At 41.5% G+C, this 23,413-nt stretch overlaps 1 protein-coding gene across 1 annotated transcript in view; it reads left to right on the plus strand.

Annotated features, from left to right (window-relative positions):
- Positions 1–23,413, plus strand: part of ASXL3 (ASXL transcriptional regulator 3) — a 319,112-nt gene that overhangs the window by 62,461 nt on the left and 233,238 nt on the right. The window contains exon 2 of the mRNA XM_086965699.1: positions 6,503–6,585. Within this exon, the coding sequence (XP_086821825.1) occupies positions 6,503–6,585 (83 nt within the window). The remainder of the gene's footprint in view (positions 1–6,502; positions 6,586–23,413) is intronic.

The raw sequence follows: 23,413 nt of genomic DNA on the forward strand, positions 1-23,413 counted from the left end.
CAGGGAGCATCTCCCTCCCGACCCTCCAACCCACACCCGCAACCCCTCCCCCCCACCAGCCCCCCAACCAGCAAAAGGCATAAGATGTTCCTTATCTGCAAACGTCCTTGTTAGTCCTGGTCATCCAAGGAACCTCCCGCGGCGTCCCACGGTCCATCCCGGGCAGAACGGCTCTCCCTCCGCCCGTCCTTTAGGGCTCTCTGCAATGCCTTAGGGCCCGTGAAAATCAAGGACTTCCCCTGTCTGTTGATTCGGAGCTTCGCCGGATAGAGCATCGCGTAGTCCGCGCCCATCTCTCGAAGCTGTCTTTTCATCGGTTGGAACTGACGCAGTGCCTCTTGTACCTTGGGGGTGAGTCCGGGAACAGGGAGGTGGTCGAGCCCTCGTACTGTAGCGGCTGCTTCTCCCTTGCAAGTCGCAGCGCCACGTTGCGGTCCCTGTAGTTGAGCAGTTTGGAAATGACGGGCCGGGGGGGGGGGGGGGCTCCCGGCTTCGGGCCAAGAGACCGATGAGCACGTTCGACCACAAACATGTCAGAGAAGGCCGAGTCACCCAAGAGGGCCTTTCAGGAGATTTTCAGTGAAGAATTCCATATTCCAGGTCTGCGTGGTCTCCGGCAGACCCGTGATGCGAAGGTTGCATCTCCGGGAACGGGCCTCCAAGTCCTCCGTCTTGTCTTGTAGCAATTGCATCGCCCTGGCCAGCTGTTTACCATCAGTATCCAAAGTGGTCTGGGCCTCCTCCACCTCGGTAAGCGTGCGTTCGGACATGTCCAGGAGCTCCGCCATACGATCCATGCGGTACGTGAGCGCATCCATCTTGGTGCCCAGGGAAGCTATGCCTCATTGAACGCCCTTATCCATGGCCAATAGCAAGCTGCGGATGTCCTGCGGGGGGGGGGGGGTCCTCCGACAGTTCGCGGGCGCCTTGATCCTTCCCCACCGCAGTGTTGCCTGTTTTAGTACCTTTAGGATCAAATGACAGTTTTGACTGTGTCCTGTCAGTGCGCCCCGTTCTCACCCGACCCAGCACTCGATCGTCTTCTGACGCAGGTGCGATCCTCTGCGCGCACTGTCGAAGTTGGGCCAGCAGCACCAGAGCAGTCAGATGTGCCGCTCCGGCTCAGGCGTGGCCCCCCCCTCCAGCTCCACAAGGTCACAATCCGAACCGGGCCTCTTGCTGCGCACTCCAGTCACAGGCCCCCAGATATCAGCAGTGAGGAAACACTAGTGTCTCTATTGGGCCTCTCCGATTCCCGTGCCAGTTAAGATCGGCGTATTGATGTCCACGGGCAAGCAGGGGGCATATAGAGAAGGCAGGCCGTGCTCCCAGGGGCTCCAGATCACCGTAGATAACACCCTGCGTCACCCTCAATCTCGCAAGGGCTGTCCGCCTATCCAAAACGTTAAGGCCCAACTGCCGCAGGTCCCCGGAGAACCAAGTCTGTGTTGGGGCCGGGGCAAGGAGTCTTCACCCGCAAATGCAGGGCCTCGGCTCCACCAGGCGTTCGGGGCCGCAGGAGCACACATAGCAGCAGCCGGTCCCCGCAGTCGTGTCTTCAGCGGCGGCCCGCCCTTTCACTACAGCCCGCCGTTCGCGCCTGCGCAGCCTGCCCTTAGGCCCAGGGGGAGCGAGGCATGCCGACAGGGGGGTCGGGGGGCCCAAGCACCCCCTCAGTAGGAGCGGAATGTAGGCAGCGCTACAGGGTCACCACTTGAGGTACAATTGTGGGGTTAACCATGCAGGATATTTGCATGATCGTTGTTTAGACGGGGGAGCTCCGGACTCAGGCAGCCATCTCGGTTGCCGCCTAGCTCCGCCCCAGTCATTAATTGGTTAACTGCCTTGAGACAACTAAAAATATTTGATGTCCAATATCCTTTGTGCTTACCAATTTCAGAAGTGATTGTGTGTCATTTACGTAGTTGTAGCAGGTGAAGTGGAAACCATTAATCAGATGTGGTAATGATTTCAAGTAGAAGTTGAAAAGCATGGGTGAGATGATTGAGCCTTGGGGGGCTCCTGCTTTAATCATGTGTGGTTTAGAAGAGACTAGAGCAGTATGTATAATATTTGTTCTATTGTGTAGTTACAATTTAATCCAAGTGAGAGCCCGTGCGCTTGATTCTGGCTTCCTCCAGTCTTTGGATTAGTGTGTCATGATCCTCTGTTGAATGATTGTCCCAGTTTCCTGGCGTCTTTGGTTCCAGGTTCCTCGCTCCCATTACATCAAAAACCTGTGTCCACAAATAAGTGGACTTGCTTCACACAGAGATTCGTCTGTATGATAGTTTTCATCAGCGAATCTGCTCCTTTCAGCTTTTCATTGTGCTTTGCCTTTAAAAGCACCACTGATTCCGCGCCTTTTGGCTAATCTAGCAATGCTGTTCCCTTATTATTCCAACCAACACTCGCTGTTTTATACCTTAATATTGTCATTGCCCCTATTATCAATCCTGCTGCACAAGTTCGAGAACAGGAGACTTACCTCTGCTCTTGCACAACTTTCTGCAGATTTTCCTATAACTTGTTCATCCTGCCTCAAGCGTTTCACTATTAAAAAGATAGTTTAGTTCCACGTTTACTTTCTCCGTGTAATGTTTTCTTTGGTGAGAGATTTAATCTGTAAACCACTCAGTTAATTATCCCTCTCAAGATTTATTATCTCCTCTGTTAATTCAGCAAACATTATTTTCACAGCCTGAAGCCTTATTTTTTTTCTTGTGCGCATTCATCTCAAGAACACCCGTAGAGCGCCATTTCATATTTTACGCTGATTTCTTTTTATTTTACGTTTGCCTATCTAGGAAAAGTCTTTACCGATTTTGTTTTTTGCAACTCCATGTGTTTCGTTGAATGCTTCCTTTTTATTTGAACATTTTCCTCCAGTTTACCTTCTAAAAGTTGCTGAATGTTTACCTTTTACATGTATCAAGGGCGTGCCTTCACGTTTTGTATTGTGGGTTGCTTCTTTTCCATTATGTAAGGTGGACTGAAACTGTGCGTTTAGAATAGCTGGTATTCTGAAGCTTGTTTTCCCTATGTATAGGCTTCTTTTATGAACTAGTTTATCATTATTTCGGTCTCAATATTTTTGTATGCTTCTTTTGTGAAAGCTTTCTGTATGTCTGATTGATTAATATATTGATACTTGTAAAGAAGCACAAGAACAACAAAGCTTTGGCCTTTGGGGGAAGGGTCTACACTTAATAAAACGTTTTCATATATAAAGCTCCTTAAATATCTCTGTTTCTAAGCACTACTTATAATAAATGTTGCTATAAGCAAATTATTGATACTTCAATGTACCTACCTTAGAAGCATTGAATGTTGAAGGTGCTTTGCTGGGATTCAAATTTTTGGCATTCTGAACATTCGAGCTTTTACTGAGATTATGTTTCATGTTGACAAGTGTGGTTTTTCAATTTTTAGATTTCGCCTATAGCTCGCTGTAAGTGTCTAATGTCTAAAGACCTATTGTGGACAATACCAATACAGATGGTATGATTTGAGCCGGTTTATTGCTTATCATTAGTTGCCTTTCATGTCAATCTAAATATCTTGCTGCTTCTTAGATGGATTTCCTTCTTGTGTTTGCCCCTCTCCTGGAGCATAGCTTCCTTACAATCCTTCCCCCCCTCCCCCAAATCTTTGTTGATCCCTCGCCACCCCTTGTTATGTGCATTTACTTGGTCTCTCTGCCCCAATTGCTCCCCCGGCCCCGTCCATTCTGTTTATTTATTTAGTTATTTTTAACTTTGTTAGGAGGGCAGCTGCACTTTGCTAACAGGCCTCGCTTTTTTTTAAACCTTTTTATTATACATGTTCATTTCGAAGTAACACTCCAAGCTCGTCCACTATCTTAAAACAGTAAATAAAAAAATATACACCAACAAGCACATGCAAGATAAAAAGGCTTTGCGAATGCTTGTTAAGATTTGTATCCACTTGAGCTGTAATAAGTGCTCCTGAAGCCTTGGGTTTGCTGATTTTCCACTTTCATGTAGAACTTTAAACACTGTTATGTGATGGTTTTTGTTAGCATTTCCAGTTCTGCTGCTGATGATGACCCATAATGTAACAAATTAAAAACATCCAGCCATCAATTGGCCCCTCTTTCCTAATCCACAATACTGACCCTAAATGTAGGATTTTTCCTCTGCCTCCTGGAAAAGACAAGCCTCCATTTAGAAATGTATTTATATAGGTGGACTTTGCTATAAAGGAATGGAGTGCCATACAAGTCTAGAGGGGACCAGGCATAGCAATGAAAGGGACGGTGAGACTCTTAAAGCACTGTCTAGTATGGTGATCCTTGCAACATGGGGAAGAGGTGTGCCTGAAGAGATGCCTTCTCTGCTTTCCGAGCTGGAGGGTTGAGGTTTGCCTTTATCATGTTAGTGTGGAAAGGAGTCTAGTCATCTCACCTTCTTTCTTGTGTTTTCTTGCCTCAAGGCTGGAGAAACTGTTACTGTGAGTGTAAACACACCCATGTTAAGCTTTACTTATTCCAAGCAAACACCTAGAATAACGTTGTTAATGTGGACGTTCACCACACTAGACTGAAAACATTTGTTATATTTAAACACGTTTTCAGAAATCTCAGTTGGCTGATGTTTGTGTCAGGCAACACTTCTATAGATGTTCTAGAGCGTTTATTACTTGACTTTTAAGATTTCAAACCATCTCACCTCTCTTTTGACTTTCTTTCTAGTTTGGTATTTAGGTCACCTGCTCTGTTAAATAGTTTCAAGTGGATTTGTGCTGATCTGTTATCTTCCTGAAGTTGTCATGTGGCCATGTCACAGCAGGTCTTATGAAGAGCTCATGCACAGTTAATCCTATTTTTGCTAAATTTTGTGGAACCCCAACAATTACCACATATGCCATTGCTGTTTTGGTGATAGTATATAGGACTGGGGAAGATATTGGCAGAAATACATGTATTTAGGAATCCGATTGTAACATATCATGCACTTTACTTGTCTTTTAGTAGGTTGTGACATCCCGGAGGCCTCCCTGTTGGTCTAGGATATTAAAGTCTGGATTTCTGCTCCTTTGTGGGTATTAAACTCCGGGCATGTGGGTTCTTTTAGTGTGTGCTGAGTTAGGTTGTGAAGTCTGTAGTGTTCACCGGCGTGTGACTACGCTGCTAAATTTACTTGTTGGGTTGAGGGTGTAAAATATGGATAAACTGTCTCTTTACCCTATGATGAGTGACTAGTAGAGAGGAAGAGAACTAGAGGTGCAGACGCATCTAATGAGGGAAGCTGTGAGAAAACTGGGTTAGCTTCTTTGAACAGGCTCGTTCTCATCGCCACCCCCTAAACTCGCCTCATTTTTTTTACGCAGTGCTATAGCCCCACAGCAAAGATGACTAGCCTGAACTTGTATATCCTGGCAGATTTACATTGTGATTCACAAAATATTAGAGGAATGGAAGTTGAAGCACTGTATTCAGGCTTTGTTCATCAGACCGTTTTCCTTATACACTGACAGCAAGCAGTGATTTGTAATTGTATGCGCTGCCAGTTGGCAACTTTTCTTTATTTCCTTTTACTTTACCATTTTACAGGAATCTTAAACCGGCCTTTCAGGCCTATTGAAAATATAAGTTCTCAAATGTGACACAACTTTTTGCTTCAGAATTCATTTTTATCAATTTTCAAATTAAGTTTTTGAGAGAGAAGTTTTTTGCTCAAACAGAACAAAATGAGAATGTTAGTATCGCTGTTACTTAAAGTGTTAGATATTTTCCTTCAATACATCTGTTGCACATATTTGTATTATTGGAAATAAGTAAATACATAATTGATCAGGAGACTTTTTTTATTTGATCTACTTTAGTATGCCATAAGGTACGTAGTAATAAAATAAAATTATCTTTCAACAATGGATATTGGGGAGTTCATGTTGAGAAAGAGGTAATGCGCTTCAGCTGTAGTGTGCAGCCTGTGTAGTTGTTACATTTAAAAGAAGATGGTATGCAAAATAATTCATCTCGTCTCAGCGCTCTGTCATGGAGAGTATCCTTTGCAAAGCAGTTTTGGTGGTCATGCTATCCCTGATTCTGTATGTCACTCCTCAGAACTGCAACGAGGCAGGACAACATGGACAGTTATTTTAGGGATTGCTTTAACAGCTGATACAGTCTGTAAATTGGAGTCGCTGTAAAGGGAAGTTAAAGATCCCCTGCAAGGTAAGGTTTTTAGGCAAATTGTAGTGCATGAACTTTGAAATTAAATCAGAGCTCAGTTGGATAGTATTTGAATCCTGATGAAAGCTTTCTGCTCTGTTTAGAATTTCTTTGAAATCCACAAAGTTGTTCATAAGTATCAAATTAATTCCACTGTGGCTATGTTTTTTTTATCTTGGAACTGACCATACAAAGTTAGCAGCCACCACAATCCACTTGCATGCAAGCAATTTATGGAAAGCAGATGAAGCTGTAATTCTGCCAGGTTAGTCATTTTTTGTTCTTTTTCTCCCCATCATTGTTCAGGCTTTAGAAAAACATCCAAACTCGCCTATGACAGCAAAGCAGATATTAGCGGTCATACAGAAAGAAGGGCTAAAAGAAACAAGGTCAGTACTTAACATGTTACTGTACATATTGCATGGTAAATGTCCAGTTTACTCATCAAGCCCAAAAGCAATAGTTAAAATGTGAATCTCCTCTTACAGCACTTTGGTTAAAACCTTTTTGTTAAACTTGAATGTAATAATCTACAGTATGGACGTGGGGTTAGGACTACTTTTGTTTTGTGTTGGCTTTGTTACAGAAAAATGCTCTTAAGTGCTACCCTTAGCAACATTGGTTGGAAGGTAAAGAATTAAATTAAAATATTTAAGTATTGGAGCTATTAAGAAAAATATGAAAAGCATTCTATTTTATTATGAGCGAAATGTCATTCAAATAAGCCATCTCTTGTCTTGTAAATAAGGCTTTGTCGCTAAACAGTATTGAGGTGCCCTTCCCTGTATTCCAGCCTACCTGGGAATTTACTTTTATCAGAATCTTTATCTAGTCTCACTTTCAGCTGCTGGATCCCACATCTTGTAAGAAAGGCTTAGTAATGTCCTTGGAAGAGCTGGCTGACCACTGTGCTCAACCCTCTTTCTACCTTTTGGGCATATTCCTGAGACTACACATACAAAGCTGTTCTTCATTCAGGGATTTTCCAATCAAAGATGCATCCTCTGATAAGAAATAATTTCTTTTCTGAATACCCAGTGCTGTGATCTTCATTTTAGGAAGTGGTTGTGGAGTCTTCTTGGGGTTGCTTAAGCCTCGGCTAAATTCTATGAAATGGCTTATTGCATTTGACTACACACTGCGACATATTTTTCTGAAAGAATTATTTTACATTATATTATACTTCTCTTCGTAGACCGGCCTAAGAGAGACTAAATCCATTAAGTCATGCAAGAAAATTTGTGCTGCACATAAGGTTTATGATGCTATTAAATCCTTTAAAAAAAACTCTTACCTGTTTTGTTTTGCAAAAAGCATTGCATTGTTAAGATTTTTGCTTTGAGCCACCAGGCGTCTTGCACCATGTAAGAGCCCACATCAGCATTAAGAAGCCTGCAATTTCAGGATAACGAAAAATGAGTCTAGGCATGCCCCTTTGTGTGACCCAGGCCCTGCACTTCCTTAACCTTTTATGTTGCACCTCCTCCTCTCTTGGTGATGCTCAACACATTCTAACTTACAAATTGCCCACCCTTGCCAGACCGAGAGTTCATCCTGCGCACGCTCCATGATGCTTGGCACACATTCATATAAACTTGTGCATTTAATGTGAGTAGGGGAAAACTCTGTGCTGTAGAAAAACGTTATCTGGAAACTGCACCAGGTATCGGTTGAGAGATAAAAGGTATGCAAGGTTTCAACGTGTGGGAATTTATAGTTAGGGTACCCACCTACTCTGCTGCTTCTGCAGAGTGCCTTAGGTAATTCGAAGATTACAGGCTGCTTGATAATCTGTATCCTTACCTCTGCTCATAGAACTAATCTTGGAAACACTGGATATGTGGGCAAACTTTCTGCGGCTACTGAGTGCTACCTCAAAATGTAGGATTTTCATTTCTCTAATGCCTATAAAAATCGAAGGAGCCCTTGACGTCAGGGCTACAGTTAATATCAATCCCTGTATTAGAAGATAGTGCATGTTACCTTCTTTTTTTTTCTTAAACACATTTTTGTTGCTTATTAACAGTGATAAGCTTTGCAGTCAAAGAATAAGTTATAATCGGACGTTATACAATCGTTGTACATTTGCGTCAGTTCAGTCATAGACAGTACTTTGCAGAAATTATGGTCTATACAGTACATTGACTGGATTTCGGCCTGCTTCTAACACAGTAAACTATCTTTCTATTTTTCTCTCTCATCCCACCCAGTCCCTGCCTTGCACCAATTTCAGGAACACAGTACTATTTATCTCTCCCGCACAGTAAAGAGTTGTCCCAGAGGAGCATGCAACCCAGGGCACCCCATATTCATACCCAGGAAAGTTCAGGCTTCCCCTGTGTCTTGGCCAGAAAGTAGGGACCTATCAGGGAAGTCGGTGTCCGGTTGTGCTAGACATTCCAATAAGCAGTCCCAAGCCCTGGCATTATCTATTATTCCCTTCCTCCTCTCCTGAAACAAAACTGTACTTTCATAACCAGCCCATAGGATGAGGACCTCCCTCCATTTATTCACTTGAGGGCTTTTGGTGGCTTTCCATTTCATTGTAATCTCTCACTTTGCGAACACTAGGACACAATCCACAAATATAGTGGTCACTGTTTGCTTGGCTGGTTGTGGGAACCCAACCAGTTGACACGCGGGTGAGGTGCATGGGATTGTTCTTTCAGTGACCTTGTTGATGCATGCCACTACTCCCTCCCAGAATTCTCATAGGGCAGGTCCATACCATCTGGAGCATTTTTGCTCCCTATTTTCAACATCTGGTGCATACTACAGCCAGTGCTCCAAACATTCATGCAAGCCTTCTTCTTGATTATTTCCTCTTTCTCCCATTCTGTATATCATCCAAACACTCCATTAGTTATAGATATTATTATATGAAAATCCCAATACGTTTAATTAAAAACAGACTCACTGAAGGTCCACAAGATTCAGCCCTCATTACTGATCTCCTTATCTGTATGCCCACTCAGTGACTGTTTTCAGAGCTAGAACCCCCATGTCTCACTTTCCCTAGCTATGCTGCAAAGTGTTATGCTAATGTCCTGATAAGCACAGCCACTCAGTCGCAACAAAGTGATGGAAGGAATGCTTGAATTCATCTCTGACTCAGGGCTGCATTTAAGTCCAATTTCTTCCCCTAACATACCATTCTAGACAGAGACCAGTCATATGCAAATCAACTTGTTGTTGCTCCTATAACAGTTTGGGCCAAACTGCCAAGCCCACTTCCCCCCAAATGGGAACACAAACATGCAATTAAGCAGTTTTGGATTTCTTAGCCTTTTATTAATTAGGTACAGTTAGAGCTCTGTGGCACAGTGAGTATGGGACCCATTTCTGTGCAAGGGCCATTTAATGGAATAGTATGGTCAGGAGCTCAATGGTTACACCCCATTTCCTTAATATAAAAATGATGCAAACCATTTCCTACATAAGCACATATAACCTTTTCTTTGAGCATTTAACTCTTAGAGCAACTTCAATTCTCTTCTGAGATACTAGTGTCTTATGACTTAGGAAATTCATTTTTTGACCCTGGGGACATATCAGTTTTGCTCCATATCTTTTAGTCACAGGTCTTTTGTTGTGTCCTACGCAGTACCAGGACATGGACTTATTAAAGAGTTTCCCATGCCTGTAGATTTGATAAAAGCTGTCATAAAGTCACCTACTAAAAGATTGTTCAGGATGACTTGAAGGAGTCTTTTTATATGTTGCCAGTGCATGGAACCAATCAGATTTTCAATTTCATTGGGATGGTGCTTCAGTTGCTGTATTTTCAGAAGTCATTGTGATCTAGAAATCACTTTATTCATCCTTCTTTGCTGTGAGTTTTTACATAAGATCAATTGGACTGCCCTCTCTCCTTACTCTGATAATATGAGAAAAATCTGATCTTAGTGCCTATCAAATACCAAACACCTCCAGTAAAATGCTTCTACGACATAGGCGATCAGGATCCTAGCTAAGACATTTAACAACTCTTGCAGAGTTAAATCTTGATACTGTAAAAAGAAGGGTGTCTGATTTTGGATTTTCATGGGACTTGTGAGTGTGACTACCCAACATAAGGACTCAGCACAAAGGTTTTGGTAGTCATGTCTCTTTTAGTCGTTAAGGGGATTACAACTCTCTACAGTCAAATAACTTTAAAGGACACCAACTGGCAACTTTGAAACGGGGATAGTCATGAAAGGTATCCTGTTTTACTGCAAGTTATAAATGATACAGCTATACAGAAACAAGTCCTGCTGCCCTGCAGACATGATTTAAAGCAGTGGCATGATTTTAGGGTCAATATCAGCCATTTTCTTGCTTGAATGTAACAGTTATATTGTTTGGACTGCTGCTTCTTTCATTGCTAATTGAGGAATTTTGAAATTTGATTGTGTGTTCATTTGTTGTGGAAGAGTTCAACCATTTACTCAATTTTCTTTGGATCTCTGTCAAGTATGTTACTTGAAAATGTAGTTTTATTCACTTAAAGTGTCTTTAAATCTGGAAACCTGCAATGTCCTGGTAAACACATTATTTAACTTGTTTGTTAATCGTATAGCATTTATTCTATCAACAATTTGAGCAAATGGTTTTCTATTAGGTTTCCCCTTTAACAGTTTTCTTACATCCAGATTGTGTAGTTCTTTATGGTCTTTTTAAATATTTTAAATGCTGATTATCTCCATATGTGTGGTAGATCCTGGGACACTTTTTGTTTAAACAGACAGTAAAAACTGTGTAAACTATGTTTGTAAAAAAAGATAGAAAATAAAGTATTTCCTATTAGATACAGTATTTTTTTACTTTGAGTGATTTTGTCTCTGTTAAAGAGTTTCCAAATCCATCACAAAATTGGAGCTAGTCAGCTTTTAGGAATTTAATGAAGATGGAAAACTGGTGTTACTGTAGGTCCAACAAAAAACAGCAAAGAATGGCAGTAAGGATTGACTGGTTGCACTACCCACACTATACACCAACGTCACAGCAAATTCTTATTTGCATATGTTGTCCACCTCTTAGGTCCACTGCCAATGAACCCTAAACATGCAAAAATGAGAAGAATAGAGAGGCAACAAAGAAACACATAGAGAGTATACAACAGATGTTTCTTATGCTTTCATAAAACGAGTGCTAGTCCTTCATTGATATGCACAGGTAGGATATGTTAGGTAGTCAGGAATATTGACATATACCAGTGATTTTTAAAGTATTGAGATCTTCTAATGTCTTGGTTCGACGAGATACTAATAGTGTGCACTGTGCATAGTGAAATAAGATTTCTGTCCCGTTCCTACATTGAACACCCGGTCGCTCTTCTCGCCAGCGGCAACGGCGAATAACCGCGCGAAAAGGCTTTTTTTTCGCGCGGTTATTCGACGGGCCAGGAATCTTATTTCACTCTGCATAGTGTCACATATCACAGTGCACACTATTAGTATCTCGTCGAACCAAGACACTTAGAAGATCTCAATACTTTAAAAAAAAAGATTTTCTGTGCCGATCACTGGTATATGTCAATATTCCTGACTACCTAACTCAGCTTCTTTTTGAACTCTTTTGGATACCTCCGCTTTCTTGAAAAGTTCAGAACATAGTGATTGTCTTGCGAATGATACATTGCTGTACTAGCGATTCTTCCTTTTTGAGTATTTGCCCTGAGGAAGCCCAACCTGGGCGAAAAGCGTTGGTTGTGTTGTCTGATCATCTTTTATCAAGAGACTTTCTGAAGAATGCAATAAAAATGACCTGTGCATATCAATGAAGGACTAGCACTCGTTTTATGAAAGCATAAGAAAAATCTGTTGTATACTCTCTGTGTTTTTTGGTTGCCTCTCTACTCTTCTCAGTGTTACTGTAGGTCACTTATTCTTATCACCCTTAGAAGTGTTACTTGAACTTATATTTGCTTGTACGACTACTTAGTCATGAAGATTTCAATAACAAAGGTGATAAAGGTGATGAATATTTGCAATTCAAAATTCATGGAACCATTATTGATCCAGTAAAAATGTTTGTCTAGAATAGCTGCAGTGCATGGATGGAAAAACATAAACATCCCCTCAAATCTAGTTTTGATTATTAATAAGGTTTAATTATTTTCTCTCAAGTATCAATAGAGGTCCATCCAATAAGCATTCATAATGAAGAACTATCTCACTAATCTGAAACCCTTAATTACAAATGAGAATTAATACATTGCATCTTTTCAGACAACTTAAGTGACAACACATACTATTCTGCTCCTTCTAGATTTTGGCTGTGAAGGCAGTGAGGTGTTACCTATGATAGGCCCTTAATTATAGTGTGTGTACCCATAGTCAAAACATGAATATGACTGCTAAAGCTTTGTGTTTAAAATGATTTATAGGCCTGTAAAATGTAACCATGTACCACCTTAGGCTGCCACAATTTTGGTATAATACATCTTGTAAAGTCCTTAATGACATAGTTATTCTGAAGCTGACTTCTTTATTTAGGATGATCCAGTAAAGTTGTATGTAATTTGCAGAAAGACGGTCATATTTGACAATCTACACTCTACTCTAAAGTCTTGTCTACCACCCAATTCATTATTGTCATTGGATTTAAAAAATAGGCAGGGCCACTGGAATTAAGCAGCATGGACAGACTAAATTATGTGGTTGAGTTGATTAAATTAAGCAGCAAGAAAAGCCGATTTAGCGGCATAATACTGCACATTTTGTCAAGTTTAAAAAAAAAAAAAACATTTTTCATTGAGTTCTAAGAAGACATATGCAAAACATACATCTTACGCTCCAAAGAGCTATAGCCCAAAGGCATGTACATATGCAAAATATCAAACACGACTAAAGGGTTGAGTCGAAAGAAAACCGCACCTGCCAACAATAGTGTAATAAAAAAGGTATATAATACTTTCAAAGGTGCAATGAACCAAGGAGTACAACCCCTCTCTACTCCAAAATATGAAAAAACTCCAAAATTCAAAAGCACAAAGGGTGGCTCAGCACTCAATAGTTGGATGCTTGAGTTCAATAACAAAGTTCATAAACACAGTCTTTATGTACACATATAAGAACTTCCAATGTAGAGATTTTCTTTCTTTATTTGTCCTGTATTAAATATCTTCTCACGTAGAAATACATACTTAAAGCAGTTGCCATTACGGACATGCTGGGACAGATCTAGATTACTAGATGTACAGACTACACAATCGGACTATCCTTTGGTATAAACTGTGCCAAAAGATATTATGGATTTGGCAAATCCCACATACTCGTCAGAGCCCTGAAGAAGTCATATGTGGACGAAACGCAACGGCTCCTGGATTCGATCTGATTGATGTATTTCTATGTGAGAAGATATTTAATAAAGGACAAATGACGAAAAAAAAGTCTCTACATTGGAGGTTCTTATATGTGTACATAAAGAGTGTGTTTATCAACTTAGTTATTGAACTCAAACATCCAACCATTAAGTGCTGAACCATGTTCATATGCATTGTTGAATGATAAAGCTCATAATTTTTCCTCCACAATATCAATGTATTGCATGGAAAGAAGCTCCATAGCCAAACAAGCAAACATGCCCAGTCTGCCAATGTGATAAAAGTAATTACAACTAATGATGTCAAACGGTCAACAAATTTACCCCACCTCGAAGCACTGAACATATAATCTTCCAGTAGTACCAGTTCCACTATCAAATATTAGAGTACCCCTTCCACCCGGTGCAGAAGGATGCTTGTATGATTGATCTTAACGGATATTAAGAATACAATGCCCAAGTGTCCCCGCCTCCTCCCACCTACACCAGCCCAATCAAAACGCCTTACAAAATTACATTTTGACATTGCCTCCCACTGTTCATCAGAGAAGTAGGATTAATTAGACCTGAAATACTGATTATTTTCGGAAAGTGACATGAACCGAAACAAGTTTTCTCTTGTTATGTTAGGTTATGTTATGTTACAACCTATTTGTAAAGCGCACTTTGACCAAGGTTTCATGGCGCTAATTTGAGCAGTTATGAGTTGACTGTTCTGACGTGACTTCAGTAAAGACGATTTACTCATGTGCCTGTATGAACAGCCATGTCTTAAGCTGCTTTCTGAATTGAAGCAGATCGGGGCACGAACGGATCTCCCATGGGAGTGAGTTCCATAGTTGTGGTGCCAAATATCCAAAGCGACACCCACCATGTCGCTTGCGTTTGAATTTTGTGCTCACCAATAGATTTTGATGTTTAGAACGGAGATCACCGGTTGGAACATACCTCAGGATCAGTTTGTTAATGAAGATTGGGCTATAACAATTTAGGGATTTAAATGTGAGACAGGCGGTTTTGAAGGTGGCCCGCTGGAGCAGTGGGAGCCAATGCAGCTTTTTTATCAAAGATCTGGCCGATTGCCACTTAGGCTGCTGATAAATCAGTCTTTCTGCCTGGTTCTGTACAAGCTGGAGCCTCTTGATCTGATAAGAGGGGAGGCCTAGATAGATTGAATTCGCATAATCTAGATGGGATAAGACTAGGCCAATCACAACTTGTATCAGTGCTGCTTGGGTAAGCAAGTGATGTATCTTTTGGATCTTTCGCAGTTGGAAAAAACATTTAGAAACTGCTGTACCTACTTGAGTGTTTAGAGACAGATCTTTGTCAATAGTCACCCCCAGACTTTTTACGGAAGAGGAGGGTTTAGGGAAAGACCCTAGTTCTGCTGGCCAATAATGAGGGCCCCAGGAGATACAACTATCTCCTATCAGCAGTACTTCCGTCTTTCCGGGGTTCAGTTTCAGATGGTTATGATCCATCCAATTGCGGATGAACACCATAGTGTCCTGAAAGTTGATGATAGATTCAGTGGAATTGTCTATGGTGAAGGAGAGCTGCAGATCGTCTGCGTAGTTAAATGTTGTTACTTTCCTCTGTTTTAAGGCTTTGATTAGGGGAAGTAAATAGATGTTAAACAGGTGTGGGGATAGGGAAGATCCCTGGGGAACCCCACATGTGGTATTCAGCCCTGGCGCTGTAAAATTTGCCAGGCGAACAGCCTGTGTTCGGTCTTCCAGAAAGGAGGTAATCCAACTCAGAGCTCTGCCTTGGAAGCCTGCACGTCCGACACGGTCCACGGTCCACCAGGATCTTATGGTCCACCGTGTCGAACACGGCAGACAAATCCAAGAGAACCAGAGCCTGGGGGGTTCCGATGTCACAGCCTCCCTACGAAGCTCGTCCAGCTTGTTTAATAACATTCAGAAATGGGGTCCAGATCTTTTAGACCTGCAAGACACTGTCCCTCACCGGTCCTGTAAGTTATTCCACAGTATATATTGAGTGAACGTTGGCCCACTAAAATTGCGATGAGGGTGATTTCTGGGATTGCGCCTTTTAAGCTTTTATCAAATGGGCAGCTATAAAGCAAGTACGTAGTAAGTTTTCCACTAATTGTGGTCAGTGGATAGTGAGTTTGAATCTTCCCCTGTATCACCCAAAGTCAAAGGTGCAGGGTTCAGTCCAATGTCTAACCCTACCATATATATTTTTTTAAACTTCTTTTATCATATTCTTCTAAAGCCATTGAACTATCTCACAAAACTACCACATATGGTCCATAGCACCTCTCTCTTTCTTAATAAGCAAACATTCTGTTGGTGAACCAGACATAGCACCCAGTCAGACCAGCGTCACATAGTATGTTGTAGCTATTTTCTTTATGTAATGTACATATTAAGGACGTTTTGGCCCATTCCCATATATATAGAGAAAATGTAATTCACCAAATTAATGATTGCTTTCCAGAAGCATTCTGTGCAGTACATTATATTATTCATTTTAAAGAACTAAGACTCAGAGGCATTCAAGAAAAGGCCTCGAAATAGATCAAGCCCCTGATCGCTGGCAGGTTACAGATAGTCAGCCTCCCCAATATCCCTTCTGAGGTACCTTAAGTGTAAGGCTGCAAGACAGCACTGCTTCTCTTCAACACATACCTCAGCCCGCTACCTAAGCTAATTGTATATTTTAATTTTGCTTGCTCCAAATAATGCAATTGGCAAATACATCACCACCCTATTCGGGTCACTAGACTTCATCAAAGAAAGCCCTTCTCTATGTAAATCTAGATGGGGGTCCTGGGACACAAGGATGGTATTGTGGTTTTGAATTAAAGGGACCTCATTGCCCTCAGTAGGTCATCTCTATTGTGGGTATTTAAGAACTGGGCAGTGGTTGGGCAGGAGCGGCCCAGAGATTAGTGTCCTCTTTTAACAGGAAGTCAGTGGATTTATTTGGTTTGTCCAGAATATATGGAAACAATCAATTAATTATTATATTTTTCCATATCCTTCCCTCTATCCTGGTTATTCCTTGAGTGACTATTCTAATATTAGGATTTCTCAGTAACCTGCTTAAGTTCCTACTTTGGCTCCTATTATGTTTGCTCATTATGCCAAATGTATTGTCTACTACACTAGAAGAATACTTTTATTGTTTGATTAATAAAAATCATTACAATGGTGAGCATGCATTACTGATAAAAAACATGTAAAATAATTCCTAAAATATTTACACGTAGAACAGTAAGCAGGCGTTATCTAAATCCTGTGTTTTTGCTTACGTTATTTCCTCTTGTTTTTTTTAGAATCCGCCTAAATGCATCCATTTAGTGCATTGATACCGTCGCAAGCAAATTGAAAAATGTAAAGTTCATTAATGAATAATTAAAAAACCTAGCAATCTATATTTGTTCATGGTATTAAAATATAAACTTCATCTAGACAATTGATACTTTTTAAGAAACGGTTGAGAGCTGTGGTGGTCTGTTCTAATTTGTCATCAGCTAAAGCCTCAAGACAAGACATTAGTCATTATTTAAAGCTGATGACTAATACCACTAATAGTGCAATTCCATTTGTAAAGTAAAATCCTTGCATGCAATAATGTAAAAGTTCCAGGGTCCCACAAGACCGAGAACAGCAAGTTAACCATGTGCAAAATGCTGTAATCCACTGCTGTTCGGTAGTACGGTGAGGTGAGTAAATCGACAAAACAACATCGGACTTATTCCTCCCTATTATGGTTAACAATTGTTAGCTTGCTGGCTCTTACTATTTATAAGTCTTTTTACTGTTCTTGTGACTAACTTGGTGAACCGGATATTAAGCAGTGGGTTGTCCGGATTCTTCTATACAAGGATAGCTTGTCGACAAGTGTGGATTCCAAGTTTGTTCCATTCGCTCTTTAGCAAAATCTTTCGACCTTCGAGGAGTGCAGGACAAAGACATACTACATGCTTGATTGTTTCCTTGCTGCTCCCACACCCCCTGCACATTATGTTGGTATTTGTGCTGCCCAACTTGGCAAGTGTTACAGGAATGGCCATTCACCCATTCTGATGACCAAAAATCATTTTTTCCACAACACTGAGTAGGTGCATGACAAAAGGGACGCTTAAACCCTGATACGATGGACCCGGCGTGCTTCCGTTGTGCCAGTTGAGCTCTGTTCAAGTGGAAGGACCTTAGGCGGACATTTCTTTTTGATGTGGATTTTAAGTGCCTGCTGCAATGGATTGGGGCTCTAGATTTCTTCTGCGTCCAGGAGTTTTAAAGAGTCTTGTAAGTAGCACTGGTATGATCTACCAAGCTGACCGGCTGAGATTTCCTGCCACAAAAGGGCCTCCAGCCTTCCTTCTCTGGAGGTGCGTAACTTGTTACACAGCCTGATGAATGCTCCAGCCCCTACCGAGCGGTGATCTTGGAGACCAAACTCAATTCGTATTTGAGCAGAGGATGACGTTTTTGGAAGGCTCAGCACTTGTTCGAAAATTCTTGTTATTGTTTTGTTCACCAGGCTGTTGTCTTTCCCTTGCATGATCTCCTGGCTGTAGGTTAGGAAGTTGAGGGTTTTTGCCTTCATGACACTTATACAAGGGGTCAGGCTTGGGCCGTACAATTGCCTTGCGAGGTTCTTAAATGCCACCTGTATTGTCAAAGCTTTGGCTTCTACCTCATCTCTATGTTTTGAGAATGAACCCCTTCTATCCATGTGGACTCCCAGATGCTTATATGAAGCAGCCCTATCAATGATTTTACCCTTGAACTGCCAACCGCCTTCTTGGTATTTCCTTAACTCAAAGGTGATTGCCCTTGTCTTTGATAGATTCAGTTCCAGTTCGTTTTCGGTGGTGTAAGGAGACAACTGACCGAGTAGTCTCTGTAAACCGACCCTGGTGTGGCTGAGCAGGACAAGATCATCTGCATACAGTAAATTGCTAACTCTTACCCCGGCAAGTTTTGAAGGATGAGAGTTGAATTCGTCGAGTGATTCCGACAGGTCGGAAATGAAGAGATTGAAAAGAAGGGTAGCCAGCACACAACCTTGTTTTACTCCACAAGATGTTTGTATTTTTCTTGAGATATACAATCCGTCCCCAAGTTTTATACGGATCCATGGGTTAGTGTGTAGCACAATTATAGCTTGTAGGAGCACTGGTGAAATCCCCCATTTCCGCAGTTTGAGCCATAAACGGATTTGGGGTACACGGGTAAAAGCGGCCTTAAAGTCAGCAAAACAGCCATGCGTTAGCATTCCTGATGCTGCCACTTAGTCCAACAGGACAGATATTGCAAGCACGTTGGTTATGGTACCTGATTTTGGCACAGATCCTGTCTGGTTAAAGGGTATAAGATGTTTTTTTGTAGCCCAAGACGCCAGATCTTAAAGGAACAATTTGGCGTAGTATTTGGATTCCACATCCAATAAAGTAATAATCCTGTAATGTTTCGGATCTGATCTCTTGCCGCCTTTATAAATTGGGTGTATAATTGCGCCACACCAAGATTCCGGTAATGCCTGGTTAGTCCAGCAGTAAGAAAATAAGGGTGCCAGTTGTTTGGCCCAGAATTCTGTGTCCTGTTCATACAGAGCCTGGGGTAGACCATTTGGCCCAGGAGCTTCATCTGAGCGACCCTCAGTTATAATTCATGCTGTTCTTTCCGTTAGAGTTTGAGTGTTGTGGGTGCCCATTGAGACGGTTCTTCATGCTGGAGTAACGATTTGGTATTGGTTGCCGATGGCATCCTTATGTTCGATTCGGCAGGTTCCTCGGGTGTCCCAACATGTGTTTCACCTAGCAATTGGCATAAGTTAAGTTTCGGGCCATAGCTGGAGGTTTGGCCAGTGGACCTTCTTCCTTTTCTGGCTTTTCAAAATGGGTTGTTAGAAAGGATACCCATTCGGCTTCAGGCGCCATGAAAGATGGAGTAGTGCGCTGACCAATTAAAGGCTAGTTTTTTAGGTAGCACAAGGCATAAACTGCACTCTACCTAAAGGGTGTAGTCCCATGAAGCTTCTATGAGTTGACTGAAACAGCGTGAATTAAATGAACAGATGTTGTTTGTTACCCATGTTGTCTACATATACGAAGAATTTGGTGTGATGGGAGCTTTGCAAAACTTTTGACTAAAGTGCATGATTTTTAGTGACATCTACTCAAGCATCCAAAAGGGGTTTGTGCATTATAAAGGAGCAAGAAAGTGCAGTAAAAAGCCTGCAATAGAGTTGTAGCGTACTGCACTGGTTATGTGTGAGAAGGTAGAGAAGTGATAACATAGGTGGGCGGTATTAAAGGTTGTAGCTTTGTGGAGAGAATTACTCGTGGTGAGAATGTAGCACGCATAACGAGTTCACTTTATTCCGTTGTGTTAAAATCTTTGAAGCTATGTCTCCAATGCGGATATCCATGGAGCACTGCATTCCCCTATCCACTGTTTAAATTATTATGCAAGTACGTTAGGATTTTACAAAAAATATGCATTTGCTGAAATATGAACAAAGCAATTTGCACGGATGTCAGGCCATCCATTTCTTAGTGTTTTAAAAAGATAAACGTTTCTTTATGAATAATTTCTTCATCCACGTCCTGCAAATTTGATTTAGGAAGGAGACAGACAAACTGCAGTTCTTTCAAGGTTAAAGACTCTGGCTTTGTGATTCCTGAGTTTTTGGCAATTTGTATAACTGCTGGCAATTTGTATGTTCATTCAACCCTGGTCACATTTATTACTTTTCAAGTGAAGACAATTTCCCAATGGGGAAATAGTCATAAAATTGTGATTGCTGAAGAATAAGACCTTTGCGGAGATGCGTTTTGCCTCTGCCATGACGCACAGGTGACACAACTTCATTGTGTGCTGTTGCTGTTTGAGCAGCTTAAGAAATATTCCTAAAACGAGTATACAACTGTATCCTAATGTTTTGCCCTGCTGAGATTACTGTAGGTCAGTTAGAAGCATGGTTAATATTCCTTAATACTGTGGACTCTTGACATTCAAAAAAGAACGAGAGAGTCCAGCCTTCCTTTCGATTTGTGAATCTAATTAACATCCTACATTTTTATTTCAGTTTGATGACCAGGGGAAAAAGCCTGTCAATGTTACTTTTTTCTTAAAAAACGAATATTGTCATATTGCATTGATGCCCATCGCTATTCACACGTGCTTCACGCTGTAACTGGTCTTCTGTAGCTTCAAACCGCTTTGTACAGATCTCATTAGGACTTTTTTTTAATCTACAGTTCTGAACTCCAGTGAGGTTAGCAGAATGTTTTTATTCGGGATGCCTGACTTAACAGATCAATCAAAATGAAGTTCACCCTTTCCCCCGTAGACCTTCATAGATTTTCTCAAAACATATATCACGTATTTCTCTGATAACAACCCATTTCATTCACAGTATTGCGATGTACTAGTGTGTCTCACTGTACATTTCAACATTGTATTCACCCATATATCTAGGGATTACTTTATATTCAGAGTTTCACAAAAAAAACAAGCATATAGCATGAACTTGAGTATTAACATATTGCAACCACAATTAGCAACATATGAGTACGGCAGTTGTTTTATATTCCAAGCATGTACAGGATCTTTACTTTTCGATAGTTACTGCTATAGAGTAGCTCCATATGAATAATAAATTGCTAATGCATTAGACTTGTTTGCAGAACGTTAATGCTGTGCTTGGGTCTGTAGGTTGCAGTTTTTTCCAGTCCCACTCATTTTTCTCGTTGCTTCCAGAGCATAATTAAATCATTGTGAGTTTGCCACTGCCAGGTTAAAAGGTACTTAATGTATCGTTTGTTTTTAACTCGGCATGAAATATTTCACAAATGTTAGTATGCTGTCAAGTGGTAGAAAAATGTAAAAGTGCATGATGTTCTTTGGCTTAATATGATACAATCAGTAATAATGTGATGCAAATACCCACAGCAGATCCAGACACTCTCTCTAACTATAGACCCATTTCACTTCTGCCACCCTTCTCAAAAATCCTTGAAAGGCATATCCACTCTCACCTTTTGCAGTTTACCGAAACGAACAATATCGTCCATCCCTCCCAATCCGGATTTAGATCTGGCTTTTCCACAGAGACTGCTCTGTTGGGAGTCACTGAAAGATTAAGGCAGTACTTAGATGCCGGACAGACAGTTGCACTAATGCTATTGGAACTCAGTGCAGCATTCGATACCATCTCCCACGTCCTCCTAATTCATACACTAAAACCCCTAGGCATCTGTGGCTCTGCACTTGACTGGATTACCTATATTTTGGACAACCAAACTTTCTAAATTTCGTCTGCTACGGCATGCTCCAAGGTTTACCCATCTCTGCATGGAGTTCCCCAGGGATCGATCCTCAGTCCATTGCTATTTAACCTGTATGTCAGACCATTAGCTGACATCACGGACAATGCCGGTTTAACACTTTTTACGTACGCAGATGACTCCCAGATCATTTTCTCCCTCTCTAACTCTGACCCCTTTGCACCCTTCTCTTCTGAAACAGGGTCTTAGCAAAATCTCCAACTAGATGAGTCAAAACTTCCTTAAATTAAACGGTGAAAAAAACGAAATACTGATTCTAGGCAAAAATAAAAGTCTCTGGAGTTCTTCGCACTGGCCAGCAGAAAAGGGAAATTTCCCAAAGCCTTCCAGCTATGTCCGGAATTTGGGCATTAGTCGCTTTTATACGCACTGACCATGCAACAGCAAACAGTTAAGATCACAGCACTTTGCTTTACCATCATAAAATGGCTCAGGAAAATCATCTGGATGCTACCTATCAACCCCCAAAAAACCGTGGTAAATGCCCTCATTACCTCACGGCTGGATTATGGGAATATCCTATATCTTGGCTCTAATAAAGCAGTGACCCGAAGACTACAGCCGATACAAAACGCTCCAGCAAGACTTCTCTGCAGGATCCACAAAACCTCCCCTATTTCAGAACACCTTCGCGATCTACATTGGCTCAGGGTGGAGAACCGCATAAAGTTCAAAGCACTGAGCTACATGTTCAAAATTTAAACTGGATTACTGTAAAACTGGAACAGCCCTCCAGTACCTTCATTCAATCGTTCGCCCCTACATTCCCCCTCGTCACCTACGGTCTGAAAGCAAGTGCACTTTTGTGGTGCCCAGAGTTAAACTCACCAGGATGGGGGGGGGGGGGGGAGATCCTTTTCCTACTTAGGCCCTCTTCTTTGGAATGCCCTTCCCTTATCCATCCACAAGGAAACAGTCTACATTAAATTTTGTCGAGCCCTTAAGACATGGCTATTTAACCAATAGCCCAACTCACTACCCTACTGCCTACTGTTTTTGCTCTCTGTCCACTGTCGGCGCCGGGAAACCTTTTTGGGTAGCTGGAGCGCCTAACAAATTCAAATTCAAATGTGCTGCAGCATAATATATTTTGTGTTTTATGTTATTGCCTATTGTATTTCGAAAACCTGTATCCAAGCATTCATTTATTCCATTCAACTGTAGGTGAGTTCAAGTCATTACTTCTGCCTAGTGTTTGTCACAGTATGGCGATCATGCCAGCCATTGGCAGGATTGGAAGCTGCTACTGCAGCAGTTACTTTGGGACTTGTGGGTGAGGCACAATGCACGCTGTTACGAATACTTCATGGCTACAATCCGTTTTGCCTTTTATGTGCCATTTGTGTGAATCTGCTTCTCTTTCACTCAGTGACTTCACCCATGGTCATTGACTCCTCCTAACAATACTCCATACTGAATATATGCAAGTTGTGATAATGCATTTTCTATGGGGAAAAACTGCATATCTCCCACATCTCCTGTTTCATTGAATTTCATCAAGAAGCAGTGTAGAACTTTCACCCTCTGTCTGTGGCCCCTCTGCAATTGATAGGACGTCCGTACCACTGGCC

Source organism: Lissotriton vulgaris, chromosome 4_1, assembly GCF_964263255.1.
Source record: "Lissotriton vulgaris chromosome 4_1, aLisVul1.2, whole genome shotgun sequence".
NCBI classification, from domain to species: Eukaryota; Metazoa; Chordata; class Amphibia; order Caudata; family Salamandridae; genus Lissotriton; species Lissotriton vulgaris.